Raw genomic sequence first — 12,969 nt, forward strand, 5'->3', positions numbered from 1 at the left:
TTACATTCACTCTACCATTGCAGTTGCACATAAAGCAGCTTGTAGTCTCTGGTATTGCTTTTTGGTGCTTAGGTACCACTCACTTAAACCCTGTTAGGTTCTTTGTTTTTTAGCCTAGAGGCTTTCAGATTTATTTCCTTCTTCCTGTCAAAATATAAGGAAACTTAAGCGACAGCTTTAGGCAGTTAAGTCAAAACTATTTGAGGAAAGAAAACTTGTCAGTAGCTCTTTCCAAACATCATCTCTATTTCTCTGCTGTTGCTGCAGTGTGAATAAGTAAAAGTTGTTTTGTCGTCAAAATGTGTTATTCAACTTGCATGTTCACTGTAACACATTTCAATCAACATGCTCTTTTGGCTGCTGGTACAACATTAACTCGTTGTAATATGTCTTCAATCATATTGTACACCAAAAATAAGCAACTGATGTGTACTAGAATTGAGTCAACTTGACACCCCGGTGTGTCCAGAAAATTCTTGTTGGTTGTGTATCTTCTGTCTTTGTTTACATTGATCCTGAAATAAATAGTCCTATGCATTTCAGTGGCAAGAAGGCATTTTCTATGCCTCTTGCTTCTTCTGTGCCTCCTTGTACTGATTTTGTCTTGTCCTATCAAAGGCCCTCGATGGAGCTGCTCAAACACATCCTGTGCCGAGACGTCAAGAGCAACGACCTCTTTGTTGTCTCCATACTGAAGTACTGGACCCAGGAGCACGAGGTGCAGCTCTCGGAGCTTGTTGGATCCCTCTTCGCTAAGTCAGGCTCAGCTGCCAAGCGGAAACGGTGTGTTGTTTGCCGTTCGTTTATTGTGATACCAATAAATATAGACACTTGAGGTGCGCTCATGCTGCCGTGATGCTATCCCGGGTGTTGCAACACATGCATGGCCCATGCACCATGACAACATGCATATTTACTTGTGTACTTAGATTTAAGTGCACGTTAAAGAACCCCAGGTGGTCTAAATTTATGGAGTCCACCACTACGGCGTGCCTCATAATCAGAAAGTGGTTTTGGCACGTAAAACCCCATAATTTAATTTGAACATGCATATTTAGGAGTGCAGATTTTTGGGCTAATTGGATTGACACGGACAAGAAAGATGACAGGACATGCTTTTCATCCAGCAGGTTCCTAGAGCTTCTAGCATTTTAGCTAAGGTCTACCTATGTTGAATGTGAGGGACACATCTATCTTCAGGAGGAAGGAGTGTGTATTGGGTCATGCCTGGCTCCTGCCTTGAGCAACCTGTTTCTCGCCCATCACGACAGACGTCTAAAAGAAGAACTCCTGACACTAAAGATTTTAAAAACCTTTATATATGTGGACGACTACCTTGTGATGTGTGATTTCAGTTCAAATAACACTGAAACAGTAAATGATGTGGTTGCCATGTTCAGTGAATGTCTTGACAATCTGGTTATTACGCATGAGCTACCTAACAATAATGCTATCCTGTTTTTAGATATCAAACTAAATTTAACCACCAATCATAGCTGTTGGGAATATCACGCCAGGGAAACAAAGATGCTGCTTCCGCTTGCCTCGTCACATTCAAAGCTGGTGAAGCGAGCAATCGCAAACCTATGTTTTGTGAATCCGCTCTGCAAATTCTGCCACCACCGGATGACTAGGAGTTTTTTGAGACAAAAAGAGTGGCTACTGGAAGCAGGCTACCCTTTCCACATACTTTTATCAGTGCGGAAAATGCGCTGAAAAAACTAAGGGAGCCGGGTGGTAGGTGCAAGTGCAGCCACGAAAGGAGAAAGAAGGTGGTTGTACCGTACATGCATGGGATATCACATGTTTTAAAGAAGGTGGCCCGTAATGTGGAAGTAAGCGTCATATTTTCAGCTCCACAAAAACTATCCGGCATATGTAAGGCCACCGATTCGTTGAGAAAGACGCGCCGAGGATGGCGCAAAGAACCATTGGCCACTGTTTGTGCACGGCGCGCAAGGTGTTGTATATTGTTTCCCTTTCTGATGCAGCAAAGTGTGCATAGGGCAAACAGGCAGATGCCTCAATGACGGGCTAAGGGAATGCAAGCAAATATTGAACTGTTATCGAGATCTATATGCATTGTGATGATTACGGGTGTAAACCACTGCTTAAGAATTGCTTAGTCATGTTTGGAAATGCAGATGAAGATACTTGGGAAATTGTAGAAGCAAGCTTGATTGCAAAAGAAGGCGCTAAATGCATCAGGGCTCCGTCGATTACTCTAAGCAGAAAAGAAACTGCCTGTCTGGAAAATTTTGGGCTGCCCTTGCGATGATTTCCACTCATTTGGCCGGTATAAGCACCATGCTTTTCTGAAATAAAATTCAGTTGGTAGTGCACATTCTGTTGTCTTTCCTGTACATGCCAATCCAGCGCTATGACTTCAATTGCTGCATATTTATGCTGTGGAACCCCTTTGATAAGTTCCTATCTGTTGTGTTTTATCAGCTGCTATGCTGCGTTTCTACGGTCCTGAACTGAAACCCATTGACTCTTATTTGTACAACCATACCTCTATATAACGAATCTCAATTTAACAAAATTCGTGAGGTAACAAACTATTTTAATTTTTCAGTCTTAGTTCCATTGAAAACTGCATTTTCTTTTCTCATTCTATTTTATTTTTCCATGATTTCATGAAGTAATTTCATGACAGGTTTCCGATTTAACAAGGCTTTCTGCCATTTAAAGCATCTACTTGGAGGCTTTATGGCTAGTAAATCTAGGGAGGAACTATAAAAATGTCGGCTGAGGTAATAGTAATTCGAAGCGCATTCCACGTGAGAAGCTTGTGCGGTAAAAACGCCATCAAAGCACATGTGCTGGGACGCTGTAGGCAGTAAACATTGCTCTGCCAATTGTCATGTTGATAAATAACTTGGCTGCGGAGCCTGCGGCAGCTCGCAGTGCTCAGAGAAGCGCTAGAGCTGATTATTCCTTCAGCACAAGGGGGATGGGGAAGGAGTAAATGTGCGCTTACGTAATCAAGCACCTTCTGAGGGGGGGGAGGGAGGGGGAATGTCTGCTCTTTTCCCGATTTGCATGTCAATCTCCTCCTCACACATGGTCCACGCGCCATATCTTGATGGTAATCTGCGGCAAATGCAAAGGTCGAGGCAGTTGGTGCTTTGATGCGCATTGTGTTCCCGTGCATTTAGTGTTAGCAGTCTCGTAATCTCAAGTTTCCAAGACAGAGACACAGTGTAAAACGTTCGCTTGTGTTGTGACAAGACAACAAGTTTGAGGTCATTGAGTGAGATTTATGTTTGCCTTACGGCACGTGACACCCATAAAATTACGAACCTTACTCCATGTAATTGTCTCTTTGCTATCATCATCAATGCTCAGCCTTAGGGGTGTGCGAATAGTCATTTTTGAGACCGAATTGAATACAAATAGTTTTCAAATACCGTATTTACTCACATAATGAACGCCCCACTTTTCCAAACAAGAAGTGTGTTTTTTTTTCTTTTTCTCGCATAATGATTACACCCTGAACTTGCTGCCGTGAAGGAGGAGACACACGATACGATTCGGCGTCTGATATGGCGTCCGGCGGGTGTGATTGTGTTCGACGCCGTGTCGGATGCCGAATCGTACCGTGCCTTCTACTTTTATTGCGATAGCAATTATATGGACGCTCCAGGCGCAATTTTGCCATCGTCATCGTGGCCACGCACCGCATGATGTAGGTGTGAGTGAAGGTGTGCGAGGGAAGCCGACGATCGCGGCTCTATTTCGGTGCCGTCTTTCATCGCACTAAAGGCCCCTTGGAAAGGGGGGGTGGGGGTGGCATTGTACTCTGGCTGTAACTGCATATTGCACAACCGCAATGGTCACGGCTCCAATGATTGCAGCTCAATCTCCTGAGTACAAAGGAGGAAAGCGGGAAGGAAACACGCTGTCTTCTGTCGTACACATCGCGCTGGGGTTGAGAGGCGGGGGGGTTGGGGGGGGGGGTTACTCCGACAGCAAATATGCATTGCGCGGCCGCGGCATGCCCTATCTTCAAAGTGATCTGCGTCAGGGGCTGAGTCGGGGGCCGAGTTGGTGGCGGCTCATACCTTTGTGCGTGCTGCGTTCTCGCCACACAATTTGTGTTGAAGCGAATGTTTGCACGTTTATACGGCCGGTAAAACTACTGTCCTTACTTAGTGTAGCTGTCTACACATTTGCTATCACAAATGATGGTTCGAATTTCAGGCTAAACTGACTTTTTTAAAACAAGGTGGCTGCAGAAAAAAAATTCACTCAAAATGTTACCCCGCATAATGAACGCTCCGCCCAACTTTGCACATATTTTTCGGGAGGAAAAGTGCATTCATTATGCAAGTAAATATGGTAATGAACAGCCACTATCACAGTTAATATAAAGCGATGTTCACATCTTAGTATCCTTAATAGCAAGTTTCTGTCATTACATAGAATGTTATGAAGCATTGTTTATGAGAACATAAGTGGAGCATTAGGAGCAAATAAGTAGTTATTTCATATGCACAGGAATTTTCAGAAACAATTAGTGTTTTTCACATGCACAGGACTTTTAAGAAATTGCAAATGATTGCTTTATAGCCTGTAAATTATGGCTACCTAAGCGAAGTAGCCTGCTGCACTACGCTAGTTCTCATGTAGTATGTCTATACTATGCCCGCGGGGGTGAAAACTTACTGCACATTAAGTTGCTTCGATCTTATGTTTAATTGGGCGCTGTTGGCGTTTTGAAATATTCAAAAAGTATTTGAAAATATTTGCATTTTACATATGGGGACTATTGAATTCAAAGACACCTACTCAGCCTCTCTAGCAAAACTGTCACTTTATTGCACAGGGCGAATTTATTCTTTTTAATTCATGGCTGCCATTTCATGATGGATGCGGGCGCTAAGCATGGTCAACCATGGAGTCCATGATTTATCACACTGCACAACGCAACACACGCAGATTCCGGATGTTGTGAGCCACACCGATGCACTGCTCTCAGTGCATTCTGTACATGTGCTGGCACACATATGGCGCTATTGTGGCCCGACCTTCTCATGTTTGTTTATAAGTGCCTATTGACAAGTTCTATTCACCAGGAATGCTTTTGGGATTTGTGAAGTTTTTTTTTTTACTGCTGCAACGTTAAAATCTTGAATTAATGATATTTATGATTTAAGGGTTTTTCACTATAAGTACAACTTCCAGGGTGTCTACCAACTGGGAAAACCGGGATAACCTAGAATTCTCGGGGATCTTGAAGAGTCTGAAAATAACTCAGGGAAAACTCAAGGATTTTGTGCTTCAATTGGGGAAAATTAGCCGTCATTTTATTGAAAGGGAACAAAAGTCGCCCTACTGCTGGCTCGAGTAAAATGGAGGAGTCGTAACGAATTGACTTTGACGCTGTGTCGTTGGCTGGAGGAGTTGCCAGTGTATAGTCAACGACCAATTTTCCAGGCGCCCGATTTTTGGGAAATGCCCGATAATGCGAACGGCTTCGCGGCACCACCACATGCCCCATAGAGTCAATGTATAAGAACGTCTGTGATTTCAGACGCAAGAATCCTTCGCTGTCCGACTTTTTGTCGCGACCGCAGGTCCGAAACGGCATTAATTGAAGCCACCACCACCGCCATTTTGATTATTTCGCCGCCTCGAACCAGCGCTCTCGCACGCAGATCCGCTGGCAGCCGTAGCCACCACCGCGGCAACGCTACGCGTAGCTGCTTTGACGGTCACTATTGAGGCTCTTGGCTTTCGGTTCCGTGTTTTTCATTGAAAGAATTCGCCGCTGTCAGTAATGGCACCGACTCCGCCTCTGTAATCCTCACGATTGGCTTCAAAGCTTAGGAAGCATGGCGCGTCGCATAATGCCGGTTCCCGAAAGGCAGCTTCACCTCTGCACAGCAATGCTACGCGGTGAAGTGTACTTGAAGTATTGCGGTGAAGCTTAGGAAGCGTGGGAAGGGGCAGTTGTCACGGGACAGAGCACGTATTCCATAATTATACACGCGTGCGCCCGTCGTCTCCTGTAACAGGGCGAGCACCGATCTACCTAGTAAGTGTACTGGCAGGCCTTCAGAGCTTTTTCGGACATGCCTGTGAGGATTTGAGCCCTTAAGGGCAGTAAAAGACATGCATTCATATATTTGGACTGCCCGATTTGATTTTTCTGACGTTTTCTTGGCCCCTAGGGAGTAGGAAAAATGAATGTTGACTGTACAACTGACCAAGTGGATGCTTCAAATGGTTCGTGGGGTGAACACACTGCGGAACGATGACAAGAACAGAAATGACTGTCGCATTGAGTAAAGATCGGGAAAGGAACTGTGCCGCCTCTTTTTTGAAAAAGCTTGAGCTGAAAAAGCAAAGTGTTGGCTGACACAAAGATGCAGGTGACCCTCATTTAAATCAATATAAACTCTTGAAAGCAGTGAAACACAAAACGGAGGCATTGTGCGTGGGCAAACACATGTGAGGACATTTGAGGTTGACTTTCCAACTGCTGAGAAAGAAGTCTCACTTATGACAAAGTTTGGGCCTAATACCAATGATCTTGCTATAACTTTATAGAAAGAGCTAATTTTTGAAAATATTTGCTTCTGTATGCGTATGTTTTTATTCGTATTTGAAAATGTTCGACTCGATTTACAATGGGCTTCATCATTTTTCGCTATTGAATATATTTTATTTGCGGTCAATTTTACTATCCCCTCCCTTCAGTTTTCTATTTTGAATAAAATAAACAGTACTCCTTACTATTCAAACTGGATGAAGTTGTGTTTTATTTTTATTTTATTTTTAATGCTTACTTGAGAGTGACAGCGTCAGGCGACGTGGTGTCAGCCTGTCTTGACATAAAATAAAGTTCTGTGTCGCTCAGAGAAAACCTGCAAAAGTCAGAGAATTTGAAAATGTTAACTTGGTCGACACCCTGAGCTTTGTTATATCAAGGTTTGACTGCATTATGTTCCGATTTGATATGTCACCATTGTGCAGTGTTCCCACGTCTTGCGTTGCATTTGAACATGGTGGCACGCACTTACCTAGGCCCCCCCTTGCGCCCATGCCACCACTCCTCACACACATTCCTAAAGCACTGCCAAGTCAATCTTGAGACTTGACAGCTATTCGGTGGTAAACGTTTTGCTGCCTTTTTCAGTCCTTTTGGATGGTGGTAGTTATCGGCATCTCCTGAGGTGTAAAGGCCAGTTTTATCATCGATTCAATGCCCCCGCAATTAACTCAAGGTGCGTTCAGCTGTCAGTATATATGGCAACGGTCATATGCATCACTGTTGCTTCGTTAGTTCAACATTCTTTGTTTAGACTGATCCAGGGACGAGGAAAGAGATTCAGTTCCTAGTCAGCTGGTCTGTATGCTCGTGAAACAAGTTGCTGCCAGAGAAAACACCAGTTGCATTTAACTTTTCCTCTTGCTTCATTATTTCCTCGAGTGATGGTGCGCCGCTATACTGGCAGGTTTTCGGAACCATATACAGTGATACGGGTTAGGCAAAATATAAAATAAAATCATGAAACAGCGTCCATCATCAAACCCTGCAATAACTGTTAAACCCATAAGAAATATGAATGTCGCTCGTTACCTCATCTGGTTTTTCCCTAATTGTACAGCACTTTTCATACAAAATTGGCAACTGGAAACAAGAGTCACAAGGAGTTGAGAAATTAAGCGATCTACTCAGGGAGGGAGACGAGGCAACAGCCAAACAGCAAGGAAAAGTGAAAGTTAACAAATTGAACTGTTTTTTTTTTTGTGTGTGTGTGTGCAAAAATATTTATGGATCAACATCTTTTTATTTAAGAAGTTTAGAGAAAACGCCGCCGGTAGTAGAGAATGATTCCGCATGTTTTGAATAATGCTTCTGCAGTTATCAGTCAAGCCACCTGACATAGCCACAGCCACTTCTCTGCTGTGCTTATGTGGGTATTTTTCTAACCTTCCGCGATGGGTGCAGTACGTCTAGAACCGCAACTTCCTATGCTCTACATGGTTGTACGGGGCTGGCAGCCATGCACCGTTGAGCAACTTCCCAACTAACAATATGAGTCAGTTTTGGCACATAACTTGGTAAATCAGTAAATGATAAATCCAAAAGAACTGTCACTTCTGCAAATATATATTTCTCTATAATTCTTCCAGAGCTAATTTAAAAAACAGTACTAGAAATCTTTATTTTACTCTTTCGCTTGTTTACTTGTTCTTGGCAGTGTTCTTCCTGCGCATCTTTCCTACGTGAGTCCATTTGATGTGGGTCCTTGGAGAGGTGTATCTCACAAACGCGCCTGTGAGATACACCTTATTTCATTTCTCTTTTGCAGGTTTATGCATCTTTATGGCAAATGGTGGGCATTATTCACAGTTGTACTAGTAAAGGGACACCCCCTCCCCCCTCTATTGCATAGAAAAGTTGCCTTAGGCTGCACCCCCCCCCCCCAAAAAAAAAAAAATCCTGGCTATGTGCCTGCATGGTGGTCACCTAAATGTAGTGATGCAAAGGAAAATTTCTTCTCGCACAATAAATGTACACATTTCAACAAGCGACTGAAGTTTCACAAGCCAGACAAGCATATAGGGAGACACCGTGCACAGAGCAGTTGGCAAAGCACCCAAAGAAGGGTTCACTGGTTAAAATCTATCAAGAACCATGCACACTGGGCCAGATCCAACAAGCGCAGGGCTACATTTATTTTGGGGCCAGCAGGGGTCTTAAACCCCTGACACACAGGCAAAACTAAAGTCCTTTGCAGTAAACCCCTTTTGTTACTCTGAAGGACCCTTTGCAGAAAGGAGTTGCGCCGATGACACACGGCACCACTCTAACTCCTTTAGGTGGTTTGAACGCCGCAATAAAAATAGCTTGTTAAAGCAGCAAGAGAGAAAACATTTTTAAAAAGCTGCGTATTTAGATTGCACTTAGCTACTGTAGGACACAAAAACTTTTTTTCTTTTTTTGTTGTTGATAGCTTATAATGCGCATATTAGTTCATTTTATTCGCGTTCTTAGCAGCAATCTAAATTAGTCCAGCAACTATGTACAGTTGGTGTTTTTCTATGCTACAGTGCACTAGAATAGCTGTGCATGCTGTTTATTCTGGTGCTGGCCCCATTTCTGTCGTATTTTTTCACGTCTTTATTGTCCCTTCCTTCATGCGTGCAGGCGTAGCACGTTTTATTCAGTGGGTTATTTGCACACTTGTGTTCGCGTGACAGAACTGCGCATTTGCATCATGGCTCAGCGAAACGCTAGTGATGAAGCAAGAGTTGAGGTCGCTCTTGGATCTCTTCTAGATGAGATAAATGCAGCCAAGGCGAAAGTAGAAAACATCAAAGGTCCACTCATCATGAGCATGCTTCATGTTGACTGCTTCCGCACTGTACCCTCGAGCTGCGAACTGCGGAAGGTGGGCCTACATGCGCAATGAACGATGGTTTCACAATGCTAACACACCCAAGACGATGCAGGAAATGACAGTCAGAATTCAACATGGCGGCACTGTCGACGTGATGCGAACGTTTGAGTATATCTTCACTGTTCGACAAATCACATTACCGCTAAAAATTAAAACATTTTCGCAAGGTAAAAAAATACTTATGGGGCACCGTAGCTGTGTGGCAGGTTCCCTTCTATTGACGAGTTGTGCACGCTGTGTGCGAGAGTAACTCCTTTTCCGCTCGAAAAGTGCGATCTCCTTTCCTGCGAAGGAACTTTGCGTTAAGGGAGATACTCCTTTCTCGTGTGTCACTCCGCTTGAACGCCTTTCCGGTAGATGTCCCCTTACCTAAAGGACTTTAGAGTGCCCGTGTGTTAGGGGTATTATATGCATTGCATAATCATCAGTTCTCTTTAGTCAGCTTCGTTGCAATAAAGCTGTATCATGTGGTGAAGCATATGCAAAATAGTTAGGTGAAGCATAACAAAAGTGGAGAGGGGCTGCTGTCATGGAACATCATATGTGGCCATTAATTATACACACGCGCCCACTCCGTCCCCAGTGACGGTGTCAATGCTGAGGCATCTAATGTCATTGGCAGCCATTCAGGACTGTTACAGGCATAGCTGTAGTGATAGCCACTGCGGTTGCTTAGCGGCTATGGTGTTGCACTGCTACGCACGAGGTTGTGGGATCAAATCCCAACCATGGTGACCGCATTTCGACGGGAGCGAAATGCAAAGACTTCTGTGTGCACTGCATTTGGGGGCATGTTAAAGATCCCCTAGAGGTCAAAATTAATCTGGAGTCCCCCACTACGGCTTGCCTCCTAGTAAAATTGTGGTTTTGGCACGTAAAACCTCAGAATTCATTGCTGTGGTGATTTGCAGCCTTCCTCACACAGTTAAGTTCTTTTTCTGTGGTTCCTTAAAAATGTATCAATGCGGTTCTAGCTAGTACGGAAATGTTTGCTGCAATTTACACTGTCCATTAAAATACAAGTCTTACTTTGTGCAATTCAGTTGAGCCTTGTTGTAACGAAGTCTCATGACACAAATGTGCCTTCATTATATCTGATATTCATTGTAAGGATATATCTGTTACACACTTATATCAGCAAGGCATATATTAGATTTGTTTTGTTATATTCTTTCACGCTATAGTACTGAGGTTCAACTGAAGGTTAAAGCTTCGCTTTAGCAAAAGCTTTAACCTTCAGTTTTCTCCACGGTTTGCTTTTCCACTTTCATCCAATGCATGTTCCTGCCTGGTAACATAATTTGTTGTTTCTCTACCGCCGTACCCATTCTGTACCTGTCTAACCAAATAGCTGGGCTGAAATTCTACATTTTTACCTAATTGTTCCGTTTGGTCCCTTGCAGGCAACCTTTGGCTGGCAAGAACCAAGGACCAGCACCGGAGCAGACACTAGCGCACCTAGACCAACTGAGGCAGCACTGCAAACAAACATCATGTGAGCACATGGCTTTGCTAATGAGTCAGATGTCATACTGCTGGTGGTGTGTAGTAGGTCAACCATAACCAGTCCTGTAACTCTGCGTTGAGCTAGGTGTGTCCCCAGATGCAGGTCCGTGAGACTCGGGTGACTGAGCTTGAACTGTAAGGCCTAAATGGCGGTGCTGAACTTGCACCACAACCAAAGCTTGGAGTTGCAGGAAAGTTAAACCTATGGAAAAGCACCGCCTGTGCATAGCATGCAATTAAAGCTTTTCTAGGGTTCTTGAGATGTACAAGTCTTACTAAGACTTCATGGTTAGCTTTAGCATATATATGAATACATAACATATAATATTTATATATAATATATATTATTACGATATCATCGAGCAATGCTCAAGGGACTAGCCGCCACGAGAACGACAACAAAGTGGGTCTGTGCCCTTGGCGCGGGCGAGTGTCGGCCTGGTGGTCTGGCTGCAGTGTAAATACCCTGTATATAGCCTCTGTCATCTGTGTTTTTCCACACGTAACAATATACATAATATTATATATAATGTGTATATGTATTGTTTGTGTGATCATTGTGTATAGTGTCATATATTTTTCACCCAACACCTGAACTGCAAACATTGAAGCCGTGATGCTGCCTTGAGTTCCTGCGATTGTTCTGCTATTTTGTTTGAATTTCTACTTTGTAATCCTTAATAACATGTCTGATTTTTCTCGTGATAGTCGTTATGAACTCTTTCCTGACTCAATATGGTGTAGGGTTATAATCAAAACTCGTTGTCTGTGCAGTGCACATGTAAAAGCAGGGACAGCAGAAAAGGAAATGCACAATTCTGTTGTCCCCATTTTTATGTGAGCACTACACGAACCACAACATAAATAAGTACCAGCTTGCTACATTTTCTATCCTAATGTTGTAATCAAACTTGTAACAGAAGGTAACATAAAAAAAGGAGAATCGCATGGGAGAACATGAAGAACAAGCACTCATAATCAAAGCTGGGTATCGGGCCTTTTAAACAGCTCTGGTGAGATGGTAGGTAGCAGGAAAGGCCTCGATAACACAAGTGGGAATGGGGGCATTAGGGCTGGAGAAGGTCACGTGGGTTGTGCACAACCTGCGCTTTTAATGAAAAGCCACCCGTGTGACAGTTTCATACTGTACTGTTGACTTTGTTGTAGCAATGGATAACCGTATTGGAGGGATGTAGAAAGCACAGTCACGTCTACCTCATTTTCCTTTATATAAGATAGAGCACTGCAGTTGATGCCATCTCATCCCTCTTTCTTTTCCCCAGTCTTTGGTCAGGGGGCCATTCAAGCGGCTCTTTCTCAAGTCCAGGCCACATCCACTGAAGCACAGAAAACAAAGTAAGTGTACTTGGCAGAAGAACATAACAAAAAAATTTTCTGTGCTTTTTGATTCACGTTTCTATAGTTGCAGAGCATGTTGACAGACATGGCAGCCTCAGCAAAATATAATGTTCTTGCATTGCCGGCTCAGATATATCGAATAGCGTGGGGATCGCAAAATAGTTCGATATAGCCAGAATTCTATATATAAAATCACGTAAAAAATGTGTCAAAAGCTTCTGCAAATCAATCAATGAACCAAGGGCGCGATCGGGGATTGTTGTTCGGAGCACGCGTTTGGGTGCACTGCACGCAGTTAGCATAGCGCAAGCCGACTTCATCAGCCGCACAAAGTCGGCGCGGTCTAGGCCAATCGTGCGCTCCGAACAATGATCCCCGGTCGCCCCCCAAATGTTGTGCAGTAAATACTCGAAACTTCACAGAAAGTATTTATTTATTTGGCTGAAAGTACTGCAGTAGTGTAGTGTAGCCTGCTTCTTATTGGGAGCCACATTTCTTAAACATGGAATCCTCAACATAGTCTAAACGATCCACAAGTGATAGGCCAGTGCCCTCTATTGCGCCACAGTAGCAGCATAGAAGGGCCAAAGCAACTACAGCCTCAGTTGAAGTCGGGAGCAGGGCAACATCAGCACTTGCAGGATCAACCTTGGCAGCATCTTCGTTTGGCTGCTACTTCTGCTGC

General features: G+C 43.7%; 1 protein-coding gene across 2 annotated transcripts in view; it reads left to right on the forward strand.

Annotated features, from left to right (window-relative positions):
• IntS3 (integrator complex subunit 3) overlaps window positions 1-12,969 on the forward strand; it is an 81,470-nt gene that overhangs the window by 63,760 nt on the left and 4,741 nt on the right. For both annotated transcript variants that reach the window (XM_075680198.1, XM_075680197.1), the window contains exons 25-27: window positions 619-783; window positions 10,823-10,914; window positions 12,209-12,281. In XM_075680198.1, the coding sequence (XP_075536313.1) occupies window positions 619-783; window positions 10,823-10,914; window positions 12,209-12,281 (330 nt within the window). The remainder of the gene's footprint in view (window positions 1-618; window positions 784-10,822; window positions 10,915-12,208; window positions 12,282-12,969) is intronic.

The sequence above is a fragment of the Dermacentor variabilis genome, chromosome 2 (genome assembly GCF_050947875.1).
Source record: "Dermacentor variabilis isolate Ectoservices chromosome 2, ASM5094787v1, whole genome shotgun sequence".
NCBI lineage: Eukaryota > Metazoa > Arthropoda > Arachnida > Ixodida > Ixodidae > Dermacentor > Dermacentor variabilis.